A 26,024-nucleotide genomic window follows, 5' to 3' on the forward strand; every position below is an offset into this window, starting at 1 on the left:
AGGCTCAATGCAAAGAATAGTGTGGCTGAAAAGAAGGCTGTAAGCTTCTAGAATAAAGGTCGTGGTCCAGATCAGGTGAGGAATCAACACTGGGAAAGTATCATCCATCTCTTTCATGGTCCAGGGAACTTCCTCATGAAGGGGATGGAGACCACAGGTGACAGAGGCGGCATGGGGTCGATGTTTGCTTGGAGACAGCTTTGTCTCCAGCTCTTGCATGTTTTTTTTATATCCTTGGTCTTCTCTCCTCTTCGCAAGTTTCCTCAGATTAGATATAATCAAACTTCCCAGTGCCTTCATTTATAGCTCCTGCCCTCCTTTTATTCTGGAAAAAGATGTAGAGAAAGGTGTAACACTTATTGCTGGGTGGCCCTCCTTGCTTTTCTGTTGCTGTGCTGGATCCTAATTGGCGTGCCCCTTCATATCTCACTATAGGGCCAGAGTGAGATAAAGACACCGCTGACCACTTGGGTTACCATTTCCTTCATAAGGATTAAAAAAAAAAAAATGTCCTTATCTAGGTTCTTTATCTTCTTGGGTTTGCATAGATAAAGATAAGTGATCGTATTTAGTGCCTTACCTATTCTCAACAGGAAAGATCTTTTAAGTATGTGGTAGATTTTCTCATTAAGAGGAAAAGCCTCAGCTTCATAACCTAGTCCTATTATATTCTAGCTATGCAATCTTGAGCAAGAAATTTCTTTTTTATTAAGCCTTGGAAATTCATTAATACAATTGAGATAATAATACAACTGTCACAAGATTGTTGTGAGGAATAAATGAGATCGTTTTATATAGCATTTTGCATATTATCTGACAAACATTAGAGGGTCTATAAATAATGATCTTCATACTAGTGAACCAAAGACAGGGATGTGAGGCACAAATGAGTGAAGAGACTATTGAAAACAATTATATGTGGACTAACAGATAGTCCCCAACTTACAACTGTTTGACTTTATTTATTTATTTATTTATTTAACTTTCTGGTGATGCAAAAGCCATATGCATTCAGTACAAACCTTATTTCTAATTTTGAATTTTGATCTTTCCCTGGATTCACTATGTGTGGTAGGATATTCTTTCATGATGCTAGACAGCAGTCGTGAGCCCAAGCTCCCAGTCAACCTTATGATCATGAAGATAAACAACTGATATACCTACGCCATTCTGCATACAGACAACCATTCTGTTTCTCCCCTTCAGTATAGTATTCTGTAAGTTACATGACCTATTCAACACTATTAAAAAGTAAGTTTTATATTAAATGATTTTGCCCAACTGTAGGCTACTGTAAGTTTTCTGAGCATGTTTAAAATAGAGAAGGCAATGGCACCCCACTCCAGTACTCTTGCCTGGAAAATTCCATGGATGGAGGAGCCTGGTAGGCTGCAGTCCATGGGGTTGCTAAGAGTCGGACATGACTGAGCAACTTCACTTTCTCTTTTCACCATCATGCATTGGAGAAGGAAACTGCAACCCACTCCAGTGTTCTTGCCTAGAGAATCCCAGGGACTGGGGAGCCTGGTGGGCTGCCGTCTATGGGGTCACACAGAGTCGGACACGACTGAAGCGACTCAGCAGCAGCAGCAGCAGCATGCTGTAAAGGAAGAAAAATAAAAACTTTATGTTGCCTCTGGCATTCAGTCTGTTAATACTAAAAAGGAAAAGATCCTATCAAGTTCTTATTCAGTATTTAAAATTACATTCTTCTATTTATTCCCTCACTTCATAGCCTTGGTCTCAGACATAGTTTCAGTTCAGTTCAGTCACTCTGATGTGTCTGACTCTGTGACCCCATGGACTGCAGCATGCCAGGCCTCTCTGTCCATCACCAACTCCCAGAGTTTACTCAAACTCATGTCCATTGAGTCAGTGGTGCCATCCAGCCGTCTCATCCTCTGTCATCCCCTTCTCCTCCCACCTTCAATCTTTCCCATCATCCAGGTCTTTTTAAATGAGTCAGTTCTTTGCATCAGGTGGCCAAAATATTGGAGTTTCAGCTTCAACATCAGTCCTTCCAATAAATATTCAGGACTAATCTTATTTAGGATGGACAGGTTGGATCTCCTTGAAGTCCAAGGGACTCTCAAGAGTCTTCTCCAACACCACAGTTCTAAAGCATCAATTCTTCAGTGTTCAGCTTCCTTTATAGTCCAACTCTCACATCCATCATGACTACTGGAAAAACCATAGCTTTGACTAGATGAACCTCTGTTGGCAAAGTAATGTCTCTGCTTATTAATAAGCAGTCTAGGATGCTCATAACTTTTCTTCCAAGGAGCAAGTGTCTTTTAATTTTATGGCTGCAGTCACCATCTGCAGTGATTTTGGAGCCCCAAAAAATAAAGTCTGACACTATTTCCACTGTTTCCCCATCTATTTGCCATGAAGTGATAGGACAAGATGCCATGATCTTAGTTTTCTGAATGTTGACTTTTAAGCCAACATTTTCACTCTCCTGTTTCACTTTCATCAAGAGGCTCTTTAGCTCTTCTCCACTTTCTGCCATAAGAGTGGCATCATCTGCATATCTTAAATTATTGATATTTCTTCTGGCAATCTTGATTCCAGCTTGTGCTTCATCCAGCCCAGCATTTTTCATGATGTACTCTGCATATAAGTTCAATAAACAGAGTGACAATATATAGCCTTGATGTACTCCTCTCCCAGTTTGGTACCAGCCTGTTGTTCCATGTCCAGTTCTAACTGTTGCTTCCTGACCTGCATACAGATTTCTCAGGAGGCAGGTCAGGTGGTCTGGTATTCCCATCTCTTGAAGAATTTTCCACAGTTTGTTGTGATTTGCACAACAAAACCTTTGGCATAGTCAATAAAGCAGAAGTAGAGGTTTTTCTGGAACTCTCTTGCTTTTTCCATGATCCAACGGATGTTGGCAATTTGATCTCTAGTTCCTCTGCCTTTTCTAAATCCAACCTGAACATCTGGAAGTTCACAGTTCACATACTGGTGAAGCCTGGCTTGGAGAATTTTGAGCATGACTTTGCTAGCGTGTGAGATGAGTGAAGTTGTCTGGTAGTTTGAGCATTCTTTGGCATTGCCTTTCTTTGGGATTGGAATGAAAACTGACCTTTTCCAGTCCTGTGGTCACTGCTGAGTTTTCCAAACTTGCTGGCATATTGAGTGCAGCACTTTCACAGCATCATCTTTCAGGATTCCATCACCTCCACTAGCTTTGTTCATAGTGATGCTTCCTAAGGCCCACTTGACTTCACATTCCAGGATGTCTGACTCTAGTTTAGTGATCACACCATAGTGAATATCTGGGTCATGAAGATCTTTTTTTTACAATTCTTCTGTGTATTCTTGCCACCTCTTATCTTCTGCTTCTGTTAGGTCCATATCATTTCTGTCCTTTATTGCACCCATCTTTGCATGAAATTTTCCCTTGGTATCTCTGATTTTCTTGAAGAGATCTCTAGTCTCCCATTCTATTCTTTTCCTCTATTTCTTTGCACTGATCGCTGAGGAAGACTTTCTTATCTCTCCTTGCTATTCTTTGGAACTCTGCATTCAAATGGATATATCTTCCCATTTCTCCTTTGCCTTTCACTTTTGTTTTCATAGCTATTTGTAAGGCCTCTTCAGACAACCATTTTGCCATTTTTGCATTTCTTTTTCTTGGGGATGGTCTTGATCGCTGCCTCCTGCACAATGTCACATTCCTCCATCCATAGTTCTTCAGGCATTCTATCTATTAGGTCTAATCCCTTGAATCTACTTCTAGCTTTCACTGCATAATCATAAGGGATTTTACTTAGATCATACCTGAACAGTTTACTGGTTTTCCCTACTTTCTTCAATTTAAGTCTGAATTTGGCAATAAGTAGTTCATGATCTGAGCCACAGTCAGCTCCCAGTCTTGTTTTTGCTGGCTCTATAAAGCTTCTCCATCTTTGGCTGCAAAGAATATAATCAATCTGATTTTGGTATTGACCATCTGGTGATGTCCATGTGTAGAGTCTTCTCTTGTGTTGTTGGAAGAGAGTGTTTGCTATGACCAGTGCATTCTCTCAGCAAAACTCTGTTAGCCTTTGCCCTGCTTCATTTTGTACTCCAAGGTCAAATTTGCCTGTTACTCCAGGTGTCTCTTGACTTCCTACTTTTGCATTCCAGTCCTCTGTAATGAAAAGGACAACTTTTTTGGTGTTAGTGCTAAAAGGTCTCGTAGGTTTTCATAAAACCATTAAACTTCAGCTTCTTCAGCATTACTGGTCGGAGTATAGACTTGGATTACTGTGATACTGAATGGTTTGCCTTGGAAACAAATAGAGATCATTCTGTCATTCTTGAGATTACATTTTGGACTATATTGTTGACTGTGATGGCTGCTTCATTTCTTCTAATGGATTCTTGCCCACAGTAGTAGATATAATGGTCCTATGAGTTAAATTCACCCATTCCAGTCCAATTTAGTTTGCTGATTCCTAAAATGTTGATGTTCACTCTTTCCATCTCCTGTTTGACCACTTCCAATTTGCCTTGAATCATGATCCTAACATTCCAGGTTTCTATGCAATACTGCTCTTTACAGAATTGGACTTTGCTTCTATCACCAGTCACATCCAGAACTGGGTGTTGTTTTTGCTTTGGCTCCATTCCTTCATTCTTTCTGGATTTATTTCTCCACTGATCTCCAGTAGCATATTGGACACCTACCAACCGGGGGAGTTCATCTTTCACTGTCCTATCTCACAAAAAGTTTGGCAGGAAATAAAGTAGAAAAGGTAGGAAGAGTGCAATGGCAAAGGCAATCTTCCTTCCTTTTAGTGGGAGGAGGAAGGAAAGGAAAGCAGGATGACAAGACTCTACTATTTTGAGGGTTTCTCTGGTGCTCAGTGGTAAATAATCTGCTTCCTAATGCAGGGGAAGTGGGTTCGATTCCTGGGTTGAGAAGATCCTCTGGAGAAGGAAATGGCAACCCACTCCAGTTTCCTTGCCTGGAGAACCCCATGGACAGAGGAGCCAGGTGGGTTACAGTCCATGGGGTCAAAGAGTCAGGCATGACTTAGTGACTGAATAATAACAACATGCTATTCTGAAGCTATGAGGAAGGGGTTAGGTAATACAAGAAAATAAAACAGGCAAAATGATGACATATTTTGACATACCCATCCGCACCATTCAGCATGGGCTGAAAAGCTACATGTAAGAATTCCAGAGAAAAATTTTGCATATTGGGGCAGAAAGAATTCTACATCATCAACCCTTCCAGCCATTCTTTTTAAATCACAGGAACATGGTTTGTCCTGTGCAATACTTTGTTCAGAGCTGTTTTTACTTCTTTATTCCTCAAGGTATAGATTAAAGGGTTCAGCATTGGTCCCACCAGATTCATCAGAATTTGCACCACAGTTCCTAGCATTGGGTTAGGTGTGGGCTGCAGGTAGACAGTAATGATGGGTCCATAGGCACAGAGGATGGCGATGAGGTGGGCACTGCATGTGGAGAAGGCCCGATGACGGCCCTCAGTTGATGGAATCTGCAAGATGGAGATGGTGATCCGAGTATAAGACACAAGGATTAGGAGAAAGCAGACTAGAGATACTAGGCCAACGTTAGTGAAGCTCACCCTCTGAGCCAACGATGTATCAGCACAAGCCAAGGGTAAGAGTGAGGGAATATCACAAAAGAAGTGAGCCACTTCATTGGGACCACAATATGGCAGCGTGAAAGTAAGCAAAGTCAGGATGCTGGAATGGACACATCCTAGCAGCCACGTGCCCACAGCCAAGGCCACGCAGACTCTAGGGTTCATGATGACTGCGTACCGTAGAGGGTGACAGATGGCGATGAAGCGGTCATAGGCCATCACGGTGTACAAGAAACACTCGATGCTGCCAAGGAAATGGAAGAAGAAGAGCTGGGAGACACAGTCCTTGTAGGAAATGAGAGGGCTCAGGCCCATGAGGTAGAGCAGCATTTTAGGACAAGTCACAGAGGAGAAACTCATATCAAACACAGACAGGTTCCCCAGGAAAAAATACATGGGTGTGTGAAGGCGATTGACAGAAAGAATAGTTACAAGGATCGACATGTTTCCCAGCAAGGTGCAGGCATAGAAGGGCAAGAACAGGACAAAGAGTAGAGTCTCCAGCCCCTCCGTGTGCGGAATTCCCAACAGGATGAACTCAGTCACCTCAGAGCGGTTCTTCATCCCTGTGAATGTCAGTCCTGTGGAAGGAAACGGAAGCAGAGGATGTGGAAGAATGTCCTGGTTTGACGTCAGCAGACTGAATGTACTGGAGAAATGAAATATGTGAGGGACATCACAGTGTTTTGATTCAAAGTTAAGGAAATACTATGTCTAAGCCAAATTACAGAGCATTTAACCTGGAATGCAGCTGCCATAGCAAAACGTCATAGTTTTTATACCAAATATTTTTATCATACTGATTCTAAATGCAAATATCCTTTATTAAAACACTACTTTTAATGTTGGAGCAAGGCTTTTAAAGGGAAGGGTGATGCCCATACAAACATATGCTCCCTCAGAGTGGAGGAGTATCAGAAACCTCAAAACCAGATAAAGGCCCTTTAATGTCTCTAGATATGAAACTTGAGAACCACTATATTTGTGAGCCACTACTGCTGACAAAATTATATTTTATCTGTTTTCTGGTGAGACCTACGATTGAACCTCATAACAGTTTGAAGCAGTTACTCAACATGATCTCAGTTCATTTAATCCTCCCAGTAACCCTTTGAGATAAGTGTATAGAAAAGGAAATTTCTGAACATTAGGGAAGAGTGAACAACTTGCCTAATTTGAGGTTACTATGCATGGCAGAGCTAGGTATTTAAATCTTTTTTTTTTCCCTGAAATGAGTTTTTCCACTGTGTGCACTTGTGATGGACTGTGGCTTTACTGACCTTGTCAGATTTTGTCCTTCACCTCTGTGTTGTTTATGTTTTTCCTTTTGATGTCACCAGGCTCTAAAAATGCTCCCAGTTCTCTTTAGTAAACAATGTAAACCCATCTTGTCTCTCCATGAAACACCACCACACACACACACACACACACACACATTTAAATATAAAGTCTAGAAGAGTTAGTACTTTTTGACATGTACTGCTATACCCTCAGTGCAGAAAACAGTGACCAGCACAGAGTAGGTTCTTAATAAAGGTCTGATGAATGAGATGATGAAACAGCTCCGTGAATAACTGGAAAGGAAATCATTCAGTTGTTTTGTCTTGTACAAGGACTTACATGACACTATCAAATATTAGTCTTCCTAAACAACCATGTAAAGAAGCTTGATCATACACCTGTTTCTCTTTTGCAGCATCCTCTGAATAGTTGAACATTCTCTGTTACCTATATGGCATCTGAACCCAAGAAGAAGCTTTGCTTTGTGCTGTAAAAGATGACCCAAGACAAGAGCTACATAATCTGTATGTGAGTGCATGCTAAGTCGCTTCAGTCTTGTACGACTCTTTGCGACCCCATGAACTGTAGCCCGCCAGGCTCCTCTGTCTGTAGGATTCTTCAGACAAGAATACTGGAGTGGGTTACTGTGCCCTCTTCCAGGGGATCTTCCTGACCTGGGAATCAAAACTGCATCTCCTGTGGCTCCTGCATTGCAGGTGGATTCCTTACTGTCGAGCCACCTGGGAAGCCCACATAATCTGTAGTCTCCAAAAAAAAAAAAAAAATGAGACCTGGATATCTTATCAAGAGAGTCACACAGAAGCAAAGAACTGGACTGAAGGTGTCCAGGGATAGGCTCACTTAAGTGTCCAATTTTTTAATTATTTTGATTCAAGACCAAAGCCTTGGTTGTAAAGAAAGGAGATTTGGAGATGGTGAGCCAATATCATGAGGTGAATGACAAACCAAGCAAGCAGTGTTCTATTCTTAGCCACAAGTTTCTGTTTATTTCCTGGACTTTGAGACCATTTGTAAACCAGGGACTCCAAAACTCCTTCCCACTGGATAGCTGAGGAAGAAAAGAGGACTTAAGAGAGAGAGAGATGAGGGTGGCACTTACATGACTAGCAAGGAGAAAGTTTCATCCCTGTATTATTTGTCTCTCCAGGATCTGTCACCCAAGTTTGCTTCTGATATCATACCGTAAACTAGGATCAGGGATCTCCTCTCATAATCTGGAAACCTCTTTCTTCTTAGTGAAATAAACTCAGGTTAAGTGACAGAAAGCTGAAAGTCCCTCTGCCTTCTGCAAAGATCTCTTGCAAAACACTAATAGTAACATTGTTTTCTCATAGTGAAAATTTAAATGCTCATGAAGCCCTTGGGGAACCCCATTCCTGAATGAATCCTGTTTTGCAGGGTTTGTTGAGCAAAGGGAGTAATTAGAAGTGAGTGATGGTAACTCCCCTGTGACATTACTGTGATATGAACAAGATAGAGACATATCTATACTTTCTACTTCTGTGAATGACCTGGGGAAGTTAGAGAAAAGCTAAGAGGTACAGCTCAACCTTCAGTTCAGTTCAGTTCAGTCGCTCAGTCGTGTCCGACTATTTGCGACCCCATGAATCGCAGCATGCCAGGCCTCCCTGTCCATCACCAACTCCCGGAGTTCACTCAGACTCACGTCCATCGAGTCAGTGATGCCATCCAGCCATCTCACCCTCGGTCGTCCCCTTCTCCTCCTGCCTCCAATCACCCCCAGCATCAGAGTCTTTTCCAATGAGTCAACTCTTCGCATGAGGTGGCCAAAGTACTGGAGCTTCAGCTTCAGCATCATTCCTTCCAAAGAAATCCCAGGGTTGACCTCCTTCAGAATGGACTTGTTGGATCTGCTTGCAGTCCAAGGGACCCTCAAGAGTCTTCTCCAACACCACAGTTCAAACGCATCAATCCTTCAGCGCTCAGCTTTCTTCACAGTCCAACTCTCACATCCATATGTAGAAACCATTTCCCCAGTTTCAGGGCATACTTTTTTAGAATAAGAAATAGCAACCATATATCTCATGCTTTTAAATATCCAATTTCATATACTTTACCTCAATTTCTCTTTAGCCCATACACTTTTCTATGATACTTTGGTTTGGAAATATAATTTCCTATATCAGATTCTCCTAAAAGCAGAATTCTCAATTGGCAAAGTTGACTTCCCTGAATGAGGAATTATTCTCCACATGACTTTCCCAGAATTCTATTAATGTATCGATCAGCAAATAATTATTAATAACTTATACTACTATGTGCAACTAAGCACAAAATATGTTTGCTGAGTCTGGAACTTCTCTTACTTAAAGGAAGTCAAAAAACTTGACTCTTGAACACAAATGTTGGAAATGTGAGAACTGATCTTTTATGTGGCAGACAGCCAACTAATTTTCAAAGAACTAAAATAAATAAATAAAAGCATAAACTAATGAAATAAAGAAAACCAAAAGCAAAAAGATGAATGAAGATAATTTTGACCTTCTTAAAATACTAAGAAAATAGATATACTGCCGCAAAGATTATTACTGAATAAAACACCATATGGGTTAAGATTGATCAATCTCAAAAACAAGTTTGATGGGAATAAGGGCAATCACATGTTAGTCTTTTTAAACAAATTTTAAAACCAGAAGGAAAAAAAATAGTATATTGTTCATATGCACTCATAGTGGCAAATCCATAAATAAAAGGAAGATATTTTCTTAACAAAAATTCAGCTGTCTAACAACTGCTGAGAGGATGAGGATGACCAAATTACACAAAAGGCACTTCCAGATTATATTCTATATCCTGTACCGGCTGAGAAGCACCCATGAATTGACTATATTCTTTTTATTATTATTATTTATTTATTTTTACTTTACAATATTGTATTGGTTTTGCCATACATTGACATGAATCCACCATGCGGGTACATGTGTTCCCCATCCTGAACCCCCCTCCCACCTCCCTCCCCATCCCATCCCTCTGGGTCATCCCAGTGCACCAGCCCTGAGCACCCTCATCATGCATCGAACCTGGACTGGCAATTCGTTTCACATGTGATAATTTATTTTCTATTTTAATACTCAAGATATTCCACAAGAAAAATAATTTTTAAAAATGTAATAAATGAAAAATGTTATAAATTTTAAATAATATATAAAACATATATGTATATATTTCTAACCACTAAAGAATGTACCCTATTAATTTATCTTGAATTGATTATGGAAAACAACAAATAATTTATTACTTTTTTTTAATGTCTTATTATGTTATGTTTGGCTAGTTTACCAAACATGTACAAAAAGTACAGACTAAAATGTCATTGAGTGTTAGGACATATACATGGACAAAGACAGTTTTTAAAACCCACTGCCTAAATTTTAACACTTCATGCTTTAAATTTAAAAAAAAATAATGTTAAAAAGTGAAAGATTCAGTCTTTTATTTGTAAACACTTATCAGTTATTGTAAAAACCAGGTGCAAAGTCTGTATCCTCAGGAAAAGAAACAAAACCTTTGTTGTAACTGTTGCTACATATCTTAAAGTTGATTTTAAACCAGAGACCAAAATTTAATGAGTACAATTTCTGAAGTTCAACGTGAGCCAAATGTGTTGTTTATGTCAATCCATCTGTCTTCTGTAAATGGCAACCCACTCCAATATTCTCGCCTGGAAAAGCCCCATAGAGAGAGAAGCCTGGCCGGCTATCGTCCAGAGGATTGCAGAGAGTCAGAAACCACAGCGACTTAACACACACATATTTACACTCTGTATTAGTTTGAATCTCAGTATCATTTTCTCTCGTGCCTCCTCTTTTTAACCATTAGTCAAATGTGAATATAATTACATATAAACAGTTAAGACAAACAATTTAAAGACGCAGTGGGTAATCAATTGTTATTTTTGCACAATATCAACAAATCAGGCTTTCCCGAGTCTCAGAAAGTAAAGAATCTGCAGGCAATTCAGGAGACACAGGAGACTCCAGTTCAATCTCTGGGTGGAAGATCCCCTGGAGGAAGAAATGGCAACCCACTCCAGTATTCTTGCTTGGAGAATTCCATGGACAGAGAAGCCTGGCAAGCCACAGTCCATGAGGTTGGAGAGAGCTGGACGCAACTGAGCGACTAAGCACACACATCAACAAATCAGTGACCAAATCATGAGCATATAGTCTCATAGCCTCAAATTGCTGCTCTTATCTAGTCAAACGACACACAGAGGCTTTCAAAGCTTTTATTTAAGGAAAAATGCATTAAAATACTTTTGTTAGCTCATTTAAAAAAAAAAAAAACATATTGGAAAAAAGTACACCACTGCTCTCCTTACTGATATGAAGTGCAAGGATCATTTCCAGGAAATTTCTGTGGGATTTGAAACTCTCAATTTGAAAAGGCTGCTGAATAATTTAGAATATCCTCTGTCAAACCTACAACACACTCCAGCGTTTCTGGGCCAAGAATGACCATTCTGTAGTAAATCTCCTCCATTTAAAGCCTACCTCCTTGGGTTTTCTAGCAAATGTTCCTTGTTTTACTCTTTGCACATTACCAATAGAATCTAACCCTTTTTTCATTCAACATCCCATTACAAATTTGAGATGTCTCTTTGTCTAAACAGTTTAATTTCCAACAACCGTTTCTCATATACCTTGCTCTTTTGGCTTTCTGACATGTCTGCATCTGGTTTGTCAATAGCCCCCTAGTGATTTTAGGCTTGATAGTATTTCAGGTTTAATAGCATTTAGATTGTGCCTTAGATATAAGACTGCTCAATAAACGTCTATTGAACAAATAGATGACTTCTTTCCTCCACCTTTTGTATTTCTTTGTGTTGGAGTAAAGTTGCTATTCCTGTCTGGAAATTCATTCTACCACCCCCATACACATTCTCTAGCTGAACAGTGACAGCTCCTATCTTACTCTTAGTACTTCATTTCCTGGAGGTTTGTGTTTTCAGGCCATATCTCTTTGCTAGCACACTTTTACATCTTTTTTTTTTTCTTCTGCTCTTTATTCTATTTCTTTTCTTTTTTTTAATTTTTATTTTTACTTTATTTTGCTTTACAATATTGTATTGGTTTTGCCATACATTGACATGAATCAGCCACGGGTGTACATGAGTTCCCAATCCTGAACACCCCCTTCCCCAAGAGAAGGCGCTTTCATAAAGAAGTCATTGCTGAGAGAGTGATATCTGCCTTCCCAACTCAATCTGTTTTTTACATTTACTTGTTCTCAGTTTTCGTATCCCTTGTTTCTATTGCTATCCTTCTAATAACATCATTTTTTTTAATCAGAGAAAAAAATGTCTTGCCTAAACCAGGTTCAGATTGTCAACCTGAAACATGTGTACCTCTGATCAATCCACGGGTGAGAGCCAACAAGGAAAAAGTGAGACACAGAGGGACAAATCTGAGACCGTTTTGTAAAAGGACTGAAGATTTTCCTTCCTGTGATTAACCTTGGGTGCTCTGAGTTTCGATACAGCAAGACACATTGATACCTTTCAATTGCATATTCTAGGACTTGTTGGATGACATTCTTTACTCAACACTACCTATGGCATGTGCACTAGAGGAAACAGAAGGTGCAGTGAACAGAGTGTTGTTAACAGGAAAATAAGCAACTGTACGTATAAAATATGGCATCATAGAATGATATTAGGAAGAATTAGAAATGCTGTCAAAGTTTCTCCACTATTAGTTCATTTGAAACAGTATGTTCTAGGAGATGTAAAGCAATGGTCCCTCTCAGGAGATGAAAGTAGCAGATTAAAAAAAAAAAACCAACCTCTAGGAATAAAAAATTCAATGGACTTAAGAACAGACATGAGGATAAAGCCGGACAACTGCCAATTGTCCCAAGTTCCTCTCAGTATTATTTTTCCATCTGCAGACAACTTCTCTGGAGTCATTCTTTTGATTCTCTTACTTCCTAGACTGGACACCAAGATTTCAGATGGATAGTTCTTTTCTTGGTGGTTCAGACAGTATAGAATCTGCCTTCAATATAGGAGACTCAGGTTCAATCCTTAGGTCAAGAAGATCCCTTGGAGAAGAAATGGTAACCCACTTGCCTGGAGAATCCCATGGACAGAGGAGCCTGGCAGGCCACAGTCTGTGGGATCGCAGAGTTGGACATGACTGAGTGATTAACACTACTACTACTAATGACCTCTATGACCTTCAAGCCTACGAAAACTGACTGCAAACCATTTCTAGTACCAGGACCAAAGGTATCAGTACATTTCTAGGCATTGTTGCTGTTGTTTAATCATTAAATTGTGTCTAATCTGTGCAGCCCTATGGACAGTAGCCTGCCAAATTCCTCTGTCCATGGGATTTCCCAGGCAAGAGTACTGAAGTGGGTTGCCATTTCCTTCTCTAGGGGATCTTCCCGACCCAGAGACTGAACCTGCATCTCCTGCTTGGCAGGTAGATTCTTTACCACTGAGCCACCTGGGAAGCCCATTATTTTTGGCATTGTTGTTGTTCAGTCACTAAGTCATGTCGGGCTCTCTGCAACCCCATGGTCTGCAGCACACCAGGCTTCCCTATCCCTCACTGTCTCCTGGAGTTTGCTTAAACCCATGTCCATTGAGTCGGTGATGCTAGCCAACATCTTATCCCCTGTCACCCCCTTCTTCTCCTGCCCTCAATCTTTCCCAGCATCAGGGTTTCTCTTCTTTGCATCAGGTGGCCAAACTTTAGCATGGGTCATATTCAGATGAGCCTGTAGCAATAGCAGGTCTCACTGAGATGCTGTGGATTTCTCTCTCCAAGTGTGCTCCCTGTGTTCCTGACACCCATCCCTTCCTTGACCATCCTTGATCAATAGTTCAGCTTGTGCGCTGGTGGGACTCAGCCCACGTCAAAGTCCAGTCTTAAACCACTATCAACGTAGCCTTGAAAAAAATTGATTTCAAATTCAAGTAACCTCTGACAGAGATTAGCAAACTATGGCTTGTGGGGAATATCCTGCCTGTAGCCTATTTGTGTAAATGGAATTTCACTGGATTAAGCCTTATCTTTTTTCATTCATTCATGTTTATTCAGTCATTCTATGACTGTTTTCATGCTACCATAGCAGAATTTTGTATTTGTGACAGAGACCCTCTGGTTCCCAAAGCCTAAAATACATACTACTTGGACCTTTAGAAAAAATATTTGCTGATGCCTGGTCTCTGAGATGGGGAAAATGCCACCAGTTTGGATCAGCTAGAGTTGCTTCCCACTTTCTTTGCTGCAAAAAGACCTTTACAACTGTCCTAGATACATTTTGAAAATTAATTTATATACAAATAAGGAGGGGAAAAAAATCATCTTTACCCACAAGTGACTAATGACCTCCTTCTGAAACAATCCACCCCTCAACCAGTTTCTTCAGGGCTCCCTTGACATCTTTGTTTCTCTAAGTGTAGATTGTGGGGTTCAGCATGGGGGAGATTACGCTTGCAAAGGTCTGCACTGGAGTGACCAGCACCTTACTCAAAGACGGCTGGGTATAGACAAGAGCACAGGGCCCGAAGAACAGAGTGACCACAGAGAGGTGGGAGACACAGGTAGACGATGCTTTGTGCCACCCCTCAGCCGCGTGCGTCTTTACCACTGCAGTGACGATGCGCATGAAGAGGAAACAGAACCTGGGCCAATGTTGGTGAAGCTTACCATCTCAATGATGAGTGTGTTACTACAGGCCAATTTGACAACAGGAAAGATGTCGCAGAAGAAATAACCTACCTCGTTAGACCCACGGTATGGTAATTGGAAGGTCAGTGTAGTGAGACTTGTGGCGTGGAAAGAGCTAATAGCCCAGGCGCCAGCCACCAGCAGGGCACACGCCCGATGATTCATGATGATGGCATAACGCAGCGGGTTGCAGATCACAGCAAATCAGTCATACGCCATCACCGTGTAGAGCAGAGACTCCGTGCAGCCTAGGCAGTGGTAAAAGAAGACCTGGGACATGCAGCCACCCAGGGAGACGACCCAGCTCTTCACCAGCAGGTTGGCCAACATCTTTGGGGTGCTCACAGAAGAGAAACCAATGTCCAGAACAGAGAGGTTACAAAGAAAGAAATACATAGGAGTGTGGAGGCGGGAATCAGACACCACAGCTAACGGGTTAAGCAGATTTCCTAGCAAAGTGCAGACATAGAAGATTAAGAACACCACAAAGAGCACAACTTCCTGCCCCTGGGTTCGAGGGATGCCCAACAGGATGAATTCTTTAACCAACGTGTGATTCCTTATCTCCGTAAAAGTTAGATTTTTGTCCTGGAAAGAGGGGAAGTGATAGTAAGTTAATGACCCACAGCACCAAAATCCGCAGCTTGCTACCAACAGAGTCATAAAAAGGAAGAGGATCATAGGTTCTATTCATGGAAGGATAATGCTTATTGTGATTGAGACATCAAGAATAGCAAATACCCCAGAAGAAGGTGCCCTCTCTGGGGTGAGGACTGAAGGCAGGCTGGTATATGGACAGACATTGTTTTATTATCAGCTACAGAGGAGCAAGTGACAAAGAGAGTAGAAGCCTTGGAAACTGATGAAGGAAAAGAAAGAGAAAGGGAAGGAAAACAAAATAGAGTAGAGAAAAGAAAAGGGTAAATGAGGCATGTTTACAGTTTACAGAGAATTTTTATGACCATTTTCGAGTTAAGCCTTTATAGAGTCTCATAAGGGAAGATCTCCTGGAGAAGGAAGTGGCAACCCACTCCAGTATTCTTGCCTGGGAAATCCCACTGGCAGAGGAGCCTGGTGGGCTACAGTCCATAGGGTCACAAAGAATGGAACATGACTGAGTGACTAAACAGTAACAGAGTCCTGTATATATGATAGGAATAATATTTCTATTTCATAGATGATGAAATTATGATTCAGAGAGATTAAGTAACTTGTTGAATTTCTCATATATAACTCATGGAAGATCCAGAATTAGACTCCAAGGATTCCAAATCCATTATACTCTAATTGGAAAAGGAGAAAAATAATTATGGAAATGCAGATAAGAGAAAATATTATTGTATTTTCTAAACTGAGAGGACAAGACAATGTGGCTCGGTCATTCATTTTTTTTAATTTGGATTTCTCCATAAACACCCTTGCCAAGTTGTCACTGAGTCCCTCCTTTGCAATTTTTGTTTCACTATACTCTTCCTGTCTATTATTGTTAAACATTCCAGACAGTTATACAATGAGAGCTGTTACCCTGCATTCCTTATTCTATTTCTGTCAGTGCACTTTTACATTTCATGAACTTTCAAAGTGACTTTGAGAACACTGTGATCTGAAATTGAATTATTCATATGTGAAGCTAAAAAGACTTTTTCACACTGGTTTCTGTTAGTTAGTGCTGAAACCATTTTTTAAGTCTGTTTTTATGAAAACCCAGGTTCCTACATATATAGTTTATAGGTGTCCAGTTTCATAGTTTTAGTATTCACCCATCACCCAAGCCTATCAAAGCATCTTTGTGTATTTGGACTGTCATCAAAAATACGCAATGCACTGCATTCTTTCCAGCATGCCCTTTCTTTAATCATGAGGTGTTGTAGTGTCCACATTTTCATCTACATCCATATGGAAGATATTGGTAAAACAAACTGCCTAAATTGGCAAAAAGTTCTTCTTTACTAAAATATTTGGGTATATTATGTATCCTATTTCTGATCTAAGTAGGGAAGAGATATGGATTAGCTTTTATAATTCTTTCAATTTAACTAAATTTGAGGATTCAATTAGCATTGCACAAATGTACATACAAAAAAATTTCAAAAACTATGGATAAAGTAAATCACGGAAAATAAAAAATATTTCATAACATTCTGGAGAGGTTTTTTTGTATTCTCTAAAAGAGATTCAGAAATAACAAATTTCATGAACTATCTGAAATAGGATATTTTCTGCTCCTGAAGTAACCATATGAAATCAGATGAACTTAATTTAACATCCTAAACAATTTTTTTTAAATATGCAAAGGGAAAGCAACTTTTAAGTGTAAAATCAAGACTAACATGTGTGATGAGTCAGAAATGAATCAGAAAAACAGGTTATTAACTTTGAGGAATCCATCATACCCACATCCTTCAGCTTTTTTTCTTCATTGCCTCAGGGAATAATAAGATATATAAAATTTTTATGATAAAATAAATCATAAAAGTTTAGACCATGCCTTTTTTAGATAACGTTTTGATTTTATTTTCATTGAAGTTTTGAATAAAAAGAATACATTCTATTGATTCTATTGATCCAAGAGGAGAAAGGGGAAAGTTTTCATATCAGAGAAGAGAAATTATAACACGCAATAAAACAAAATGAGCAAAAGTTTAGACACTGAAAAAAAGCTCATTCCTATAATGCTACATTATTCTCTTAATTCAACGTGGTGGATGGTAGTGCTAGTCAGTGAAATATGGAACTAAGTGAATTATAGAATGAAAATCTATTTTTAAGGTAAATAATAGAATTGTTCCTGTATCTATTGACTTTGAGGAACGTATGGACCAAGCAATTGATGATGTCCAATGTGGAGAATGCATGACTCTGAAACCAAAGAGAAGTTCAGGGCTAAAGATGTAACCAAAAAATGGAAGATTGCTCCTCGCATTTATGAAAATATAGATGAGTACAAAATGGGGAACACAGAGAGGAACTGGGAGCATTTGAGAAGTCTAGGGAATTAGGGGTCCTGTCCTCATTTCTTCCCCTCACCACTCCTCACATTATTATCTGGTTCCAATGCACTGTTGAAAATCAGTAAATTAAATAAATAATACCTAATAATCAGCCCTTTATATACATTAACATATTTAATCCTCTTAACAACCATCTGTAGTAGTTGTATTACTATTCCCCACTTACAGAAGAGTAAATGGAATAATAATTTGCCACATTACTTACAATTGAAAATGAAAGTCTCAGAAGAGTAAACTGCATAATAGAAGATTAAATAAATTGCCACATTATGTATGATTACCAGATAGTAATTTCTAACACTCTCTCTCCCCACCAAAACAGAGATCTGGTGAGCTGTTTGCTAAGCATGAGTCACCTGATTAGAGTTGATCTATAATTATTTCTGAGTTTTTAAAAGTCTCAGTCCAGGTTTCGTGTTGGTGAAAAAGAAGCCTCATACCATTGTAAGGCTGTAAAGTGAGTCAGACAATAAAATGGATAGAAAAAGGACTATCAGGCTGAATGTTTACTCTGTGTATAATAGCACTGAAGTGAATACCAGGAAATGACATACCAAGCAATGTTAATCATTTGAATGACTCTCCAGGGACAAGAACACTGTAAATATATTAAAGTGGTTATTTTTAATTTCTTCTCTTAAAATTCATGAGAACAGTTAGGCCAGGGAACAATTTAACAATCCAGGAGCCCAAATCTTAATGTTCTAATGAAAGATTCTATGGCACAATTCCTTAACTGTAAACATATCTTTATTATCATCATACAAAGGAGAGCCAGAGAGCAGACATATATCATAACTAACGCAGAGTAAATCCTACATGGCTAAATATGGAAGGAGACAAAAAGACGAACTCAGTTTGTGTCTCGAATTGTATTTGGAAAAAATAAAGGTCAACAGAGGACAAAAATGCCCAATGTCTTAGATTCAGGATTAGAATTTAGATCCAGGGTATGTTGTGGTTGATCTGAATCAGTTCTGTTTAATTCTTTGACATCATATTCAGCATGTCATGTAGGGCGGATGGGGAGGGAGATACACGCAGACATACACACACAGACACATATTTTTTCTGGGAAAATGTCCATAAGTATTCTTGGGTTCTTAAAAGGGGTCACAGCCATCAAAATGATGAGGAATCACTACTTAGACTAAACTAGGAAAATGACACGTAGTTTAAGAACTAAGGTGAAACAAATATATTTGTGTTTATATTCCATGACAAAAGAGTGAAAATGTCTTAGCGTCTACTTAAAGCAAATGGGGAAAAAACAAGGAAGTTACATAGCAGAAAGGGCAGAGAGGAGTGAGAAAGTGATAGGAAAAGATACAGGGAAAAAGAAAGGAAACTATATGTTATAATAAACATGTAGGCTTATACTGTCATAAAAACAGTGTTGTGGTCCAAGTCAGTACAGTTTTACACTTCTCTGTTCTCCTGGTGCCTCTTATGGATGCTTTTATGTTCACCTTGTCAAGAAAGGACTACAAACTGGCTTGATCCTGGGGTCTTTAGGTTTGAGGTGTTGCTATGTTTCTGTCCTTAAGCTGGTCAGGGTTTGTGCAAATAGATTCCCAATCTAGAGCTCATTGAGTCATTGATCCTTTCTCTAGGCTCTAAAGCCTCCTTCAAGAGTGGGTATCAGAGGCTTAAATAGAACTGGCATCAAGGGACCAGATTCCATGAAATCTGTTTTAAGTCCCTAAGGCTTACAGATAACATCATTTTCTCACTAATTAGTTTAAGGACTCTAACACTTTTTTGTTTTTTGACGTAGCCAGTTGGTCTCTGTATTGAAGATGATGGAACTTTTGCCAAGGACCATTCTGGAAGAGCTACCAGGTACGCTAGAAAACATTCAACTTATTATCTATGAAAAGTAAAGACCTGATGCTACATTAATGTTTTCATTCCTGACATTTAATGTCTCAATGGTTGGTTCTTCCTCAGAACAATTATAGGGCTCATGATTGCTGCATGGTACTTAAAGTGTAAGATTTTTAATCATAACATCTGGGTTTAAATCCTGACCACACAATGACTGGTGTGTGAGAATGAACAAGTTACTCAAATTGTCTGATGATCACCAAATTCTTTATCTGTAAACCCGAGATGATAATACCTTTCACATTATAGTTTTATGAATTTCACATGAGATAATGTATGTGCAAATTTGGTTTTGAATTGTAAATCTTTCTGTAAATATTAAGAAGTAGCACTATTTTAATTACTTTCAGTTAATTAGTATGATTTAAAGTGGCTGGAATAATGTGTTAAAAGAACCTAGACTATTGACTTTTAATAACAAATTTCTTGAGATATAATTCACACATCATAAGACCCATCATTTTAAAGTATACAGTTTAGTGATTTCACAGTTTTGCCACCAATACCACAATCCAATTTTAGAACATTTCTATCACTTTAGAAAGATCCCTCGTGCCTACTTGCAGGCATTACTTCTTCCCATCCCTCACTCTAGGACACAATAATGTGCTTTTCTGTTGTTATGGACTTGTCTTTTGTGCACAGTTCATGTAAATACAATCATACACCATGTAGCCTTTTGCATCTGCCTTCTTTCATTTGGCATAATGTTTTCAAGGTTCTTCTACTTCATAGCATCTACCAGCACTTCATTCCTTTTATAGCCAAATAATTGTGCACAGTGTAGATATTGTACATTTTTTACTCATTCATTACCTTTATGGGTATATGGGTTGTTTCTGAGGTTATTAAGGTTACTGCCTCAGGAATGCAGATAACCTCAGATATGCAAATGACACCACCCTTATGGCACCTTTATGGCAGAAAGCAAAGAAGAACTAAAGAGGCTCTTGATGAAAGTGAAGGAGAAATGTGAAAAAAAATGGCTTAAAACTCAACTTTAAGAAAACTAAGATCATGGCATCTGGTCTGGGCAAATAGATGGGGAAACAATGGAAACAGTGAGAGACCTTATTTTGGGGGGGCTCCAAAATCGCTGCTGATGGTGACTGCACCCATGAAATTAAAAACCACTTGCTCATTGGAAGAAAAGTTATGACCAACCTAGACAGCATATTAAAAAGCAGAGACATTACTTTGCCAACAAAAGTCCATCTAGTCAAAGCTATGGTTTTCCCAGTAGTTGTGTATGGATGTGAGAGTTGGATTATCAAGAAAGCTGAGTGCTGAAGCATTGATACTTTTGAACTTGGTGTTGGAGAAGACTCTTGAGAGTCCCTTGGACTGCAAGGAGATCCAACAAGTCAATCCTAAAGGAAATCAATCCTGAATATTCATTGGAAAGACTGATGTTGAAACTGAAGCTCCAATAATTTGGCCACCTGATGCAAAGAACTGACTCATTGGAAAAGACCCTGGGAAAGATTGAAGGTGGGAGAAGGGAACAACAGAGGATAAGATGGTTGGATGACATCACTGACTCGATGGACATGAGTTTGTGTAAGGTCCGGGAGTTGGTGTTGGACAGGGAAGCCTGGCGTGCTTCTGTCCATGTGGTTGCAAAGAGTTGGACACGACTAAGCAACTGAACTGAAACTGAACTGAACTGTGTTGTTCCTACTTTAGATTACTGTTAATAGTGCTCTTATGAAAATTTATATATAAGTTTCTGTTTGACTATATATTTCCAAATCTCTTGTGTATATGCCCAGAGGTGAAATGCTGAATCTAGATTGTTGGTACTTCAACTTGAATTATATACAAACAGAAAAAATGTTCTTGTTGACTGTACATTTTCTTAAGTATTGTTATCTCTAATTTGAAACTAGATATGAATGGTTGCTTTCAATCTTTATATAGAAATAAGCAAAATAAATGCAAAAAAATACTATAAAACCTATAAAATCCTAAATGCACTGATTTGATCTAAATGATTATGTTGTTTTATGTAAAATCAAATAATTGATACTGAATTTAATCAAAGAAATATATTTATATTTGTGAGTTTTATGCTTCATTTGTCAACTTGATTTCATTTTTATATTTTTTCTTAACTTTTTATTTTATATTGCTGTATAGCCTATTAACAATGTTGTGCTATTTTCAGGAGAACTACGAAGGGACTCAGCCGTACATAAACATGTATCCATTCTCCCTCAAGCCCCTCTTCCATCCAGGCTGCCACATAGCATTGAGCAGAGTTCCCCATGCTATATGGCAGGTCTGTGTTAGTTATTATTTTAAATTTAGCAGTGTGTACCTTTCCATCCTAAACTATTCAAGGTATATTTAATCATCCTTTGAATTATCCTTCTTACCCTTGCTGTAATCTTACTTCTTTTAAAAATGAGCTTTTAACTTATCAATATATTATTTTTACCAGCTAATTAATTAAATTTTAAAGGGATTATAGCAATTAGATTTTAGGGGAACTCTAAAGGAGTCTCCAGTTTATGATGAGGGGAGTCTCCACCAGATGATGATGTTGGAGGTCAATGTTAGATAACAATGTTGTTGGGTGACCATGGTAGGAATGAGTTACTTCCAGCAGATGTTGGGGCAGAAAGAGTTGACCAAACACCATCACAGGTCACAGTACATATCAAAGGAGGCCGCAGGAAGGTGTATCAAAGTGGAAAAATGGACATCACTCTTTACCAATGCTGTAAGCTTGTAGTTGCAGAGCTCAGAATCAACCCTGGGGAAATGAAGGGTGAGGGTAGAAAGTTCAAAACTGACTAAGTTTGTAACTTGAATGTAACAGTTTTGTAACTTGAATATAATAAGTGTAACTTGAATCTCATGGACTTCAGTGTAACTGGGATACTTTTCCTACCAACCATTTGGCAGAAATGGAGGTGCAAGATAAAAATAAGCAAGGTATGAAAAAATAACAGGAGCTGCATTTTGTGCATCTGGGTTTGTCCTGTAGGAACAACAGTTGCCCACTATCTATCTTCTTTGTATGTCTGCATGAGTGCTCAGTTGTGTCTGACTCTGCAACCCGATGGACTGTAGCCTCCCAGGCTACTCCATTCATGGCATTTCCCAGGTAATAATACTGGAGTGGGTTGCCCTTTCCTCCTCCAGAGGATCTTCCTGAGCCAAGGATCGAACGTGTGTCTCTTGGGTCTCCTCCATTGACAGGTGGGTTCTTTACCACTGAGCCACCTAAGAAACCCACTTACATGTTTGAAATGACCTTAAATTGTGACTCTCCAAGAGATACATAGTGATGTAAGTTATATACTTGTAACTGGATGTGGTCGGGGACCTGATAATATGATGGCTAGGAACAGAATTACGGGTGGAAGATAATAGGCCTAATTATGTTCAATGGACTTTGAAAATTATTCAGCCAGTGCAATTTTACTTGCAACATTTTCTCTGACCTTCAAGCTTACATCTCATTTCAAAGGGCTCAGCAAACCAGCTTTGGTCAGTCACTGACTTACAGGATCCTCTGGAAGGTTTCCATGGAAACCAAGTGCAGAGCAGGAGAGCATGGATAGCCTAACAATTAATTTCAAGCCTGCTGTTTCTCTTTTTCCTGACCATATAGCCAATGCTTTTAGCATGGCTTTTGCCAAGTGAATATAAATAATACCATGCTACAAACATTTAAAATACTATAAAATACTATATTAACAGTATCCAATAAAAATAGAACATATTACTATATGAAAGTGAAGTGAAAGTGAAGTCGCTCAGTCGTGTCCGACTGTTTGCGACCCCATGGACTGTAGCCTATCAGGCTCCTCTGTCCATGGGATTTTCCAGGCAAGAGTGCTGGAGTGGATTGCCATTTCCTTCTCCAGGGGATCTTCCCGACCCAGGAATCGAATCCTGGTCTCCCACATTGCAGGCAGACGCTTTACTGTCTGAGCCACCAGGGAAGCCGCATATATATATATATATACACAAATGAATTATACATATATGTATAGTATACATTGTATGTACATACTATATTATATATAATAATAGCTGCTATATTATAAACCTATAACATAATATTAAGGATTATATATTACTGATTTTTTTTGGCTAAAAAGGAAAAAAAAACTGACTTTTCTATATCTCTTGACATTTCTATGCCTTAACCACTCCTAGGTTTTCCTCTTATGGCCATCCCCATTCTCAAATTTATAAATCCTACCCCAGCCAGCAATACACATTTCATATGTGATCTTCTCTTTTAGGCTCACCCTGGTATTCCCAGACCAAATAAACATCTCTCATTTGAACCCACTTCATATTTTAATTACATTTTTTGACAGATAATACTTAATTTGTTTCATAATTAATTACATAAAGACCTCTGCCCAAATCAGCTTTTCTTTCTCTGTAGCATCTAGTTAAGTGACTTAACAGTGACTCAATGAATGTTTGCTAAATTAATACATCAGTTAATTAAAATAAGAGGAAATCAACTTAGACTTCAGATCCCTTGGAGAACAGAAATCCCAGTTTAGTGCCCTCATTTCTGAGCACTCAGTAAGATACACAGACCTCTTTCCTCTCTTCTAGGAGAGGTATTTATATGAGGGATCTCTGAGGTCCCTTCTGCCTCAAAAGTTCTATTTGATAATCATGATCTAAAAATAAGGTCTAACTATGTTGCATTTAGACTATCTTTTCATGTGGACCCTAGTCTAAATTTCTCTCTTTAGTTCTGCTCATCATTTGCTTCCCAATAGATAGACTTAGCTCTAGAAATAATAAACTGGCCAGAGAGTTGAGGACCAGGCTATGTAAAGGCATCACTTACTAAAGTATATCCAATTCGATATTAAAAAATAGTGATAGGCTTTCAGGTGTGCTCAGACCCTGTGCTGAACCACTGCATGGGACACAAAGATGGGCTTAGTGGTACAAGATATATGAGACATACAGTACCTATTCTCAAAGAATTCACCAGCTATGAGGTGGAGAAGACAAATATAAAGATAACTATAAAAGCTATGGAGGAGGATTCAGGAGGAAGGGGACACATGTATGCCTATGGCTGATTCATGTCACTCTATGGCAAAAACCATCACAATATTGTAAAGTAATTATCCTCCAATTAAAATAAATAAATAAATTTTTAAAACTTATTCTAAACAGACAAACTCAGTATAAGATTTAGATCCTAAATTAACTACCAATCCATTCTTTTAAGTGAAGCGGCATTGGAGAACAGAGTCCCTAACTTTTTTCTCACTTGTTCCATGTTATTTTATGTATCTTGTTTGGGCTCTCTGGATTCAGTTGCCTCATTATATATAAGATGAAACCATTGTTTTATATGATCTTTAAGTCTCATAAATTTCTATCTTCCTATGTCTTACAGGACTTAAGAATGTAGCTCTTTGTTTTCATAGAAATGGTTTGTTTATTGGTGTCCCTAAAGGACTTTTATATTCACTTTAAAAATAATGAATTTCATTCTGTTTGATTATTATCAGAATTATTATCAGTTCCACTGATTATATCATGTGTGTGTGTGCATAAGTTTTGTGTGTGTGTGTATTTAAGGAAATTAAATATTCCTTACCTCTCTCAAAATAACTAAGAATGTAAAATACTTCTAAATTTTGGGTATCAAAACTGCAGGCAATAACATGAGATACAAATTTTCACAGTACCTACTGATGGAAAGAATTAGCAAGTATCGGATTAATTTAAGCCATGAGAACTGTCAGGGCTGATAAACTGAACCTTCTGCATTCCATCTTAAAATTCATTCTGAGTGTCAGATTGCTCACCCTGGCCCTGCTGTTTGGTCTAACTGCCTTGCTTTAATTCTGCTTTTTATTAGGCGCTGGGCAAAGCCAGCTCTGAGCCTGGAATGTGATTGAAAGATTCCAATGATGCTTCTTTGAGATAAGATTCCATGCTCAGAATATGTAGCCATTTGAACTCTGAATTATTTTAATTGCTTTGTCTAGACCATTTAATTGCATCATAACTGGCAAGTGACATTTTTATCACTAACTCTCATTAAAAGTTAATATCATAGAATCTCTCTCTTTTAATGCAATGATTTAGGAAGAAATCAGTCTCGCCTTAGAAATGCTAGAAAAACTGAGGTGAATGAAATTTTGCTTGAGTGTGTGTGTGGAAAGTAGGCTGTATGGTGTGTGTGTGTGTGTGTGTGTGTGCACGCATATACACATGCATGTTACACTCACAGTTAGTTCTTCCCTGGAATACTGATTGCAGGGAAAACCCAGACCATAAAACTAACAAGCCTTCTTGTACTTCCAGTATCAATTCCCAGTCTTAATCCACTTGGCCCTGATATGCAGCTCTGAAGTGAGAGCTAGAAATTAGAGGGCAAAAATAAAAGCCAAAGTCATAATGAGCAGGAGAAGCATCTCATAAGAGTGAGTACCTTTGAGATTAATTAACTAGAGAATTATCTTCATAATGATTCCCTTAGAGAAACCTTACAGCTTGGCG

At 38.8% G+C, this 26,024-nt stretch overlaps 1 protein-coding gene and 1 pseudogene across 1 annotated transcript; both read right to left on the reverse strand.

The window, feature by feature from the left end:
- Positions 1-5,245: 5,245 nt before the first annotated feature.
- On the reverse strand, positions 5,246-6,178 carry LOC138083492 (olfactory receptor 10D3). The gene has a single exon (XM_068977348.1). It carries the CDS (start codon positions 6,176-6,178, stop codon positions 5,246-5,248), a length of 933 nt encoding a protein of 310 aa, XP_068833449.1.
- Positions 6,179-14,532: 8,354 nt separating this feature from the next.
- Positions 14,533-15,300, reverse strand: LOC138083493 (putative olfactory receptor 10D4; annotated as a pseudogene).
- Between the last annotated feature and the right edge of the window lie 10,724 nt (positions 15,301-26,024).

This window comes from Capricornis sumatraensis, chromosome 8, assembly GCF_032405125.1.
Source record: "Capricornis sumatraensis isolate serow.1 chromosome 8, serow.2, whole genome shotgun sequence".
In the NCBI taxonomy this organism is placed as follows: Eukaryota; Metazoa; Chordata; class Mammalia; order Artiodactyla; family Bovidae; genus Capricornis; species Capricornis sumatraensis.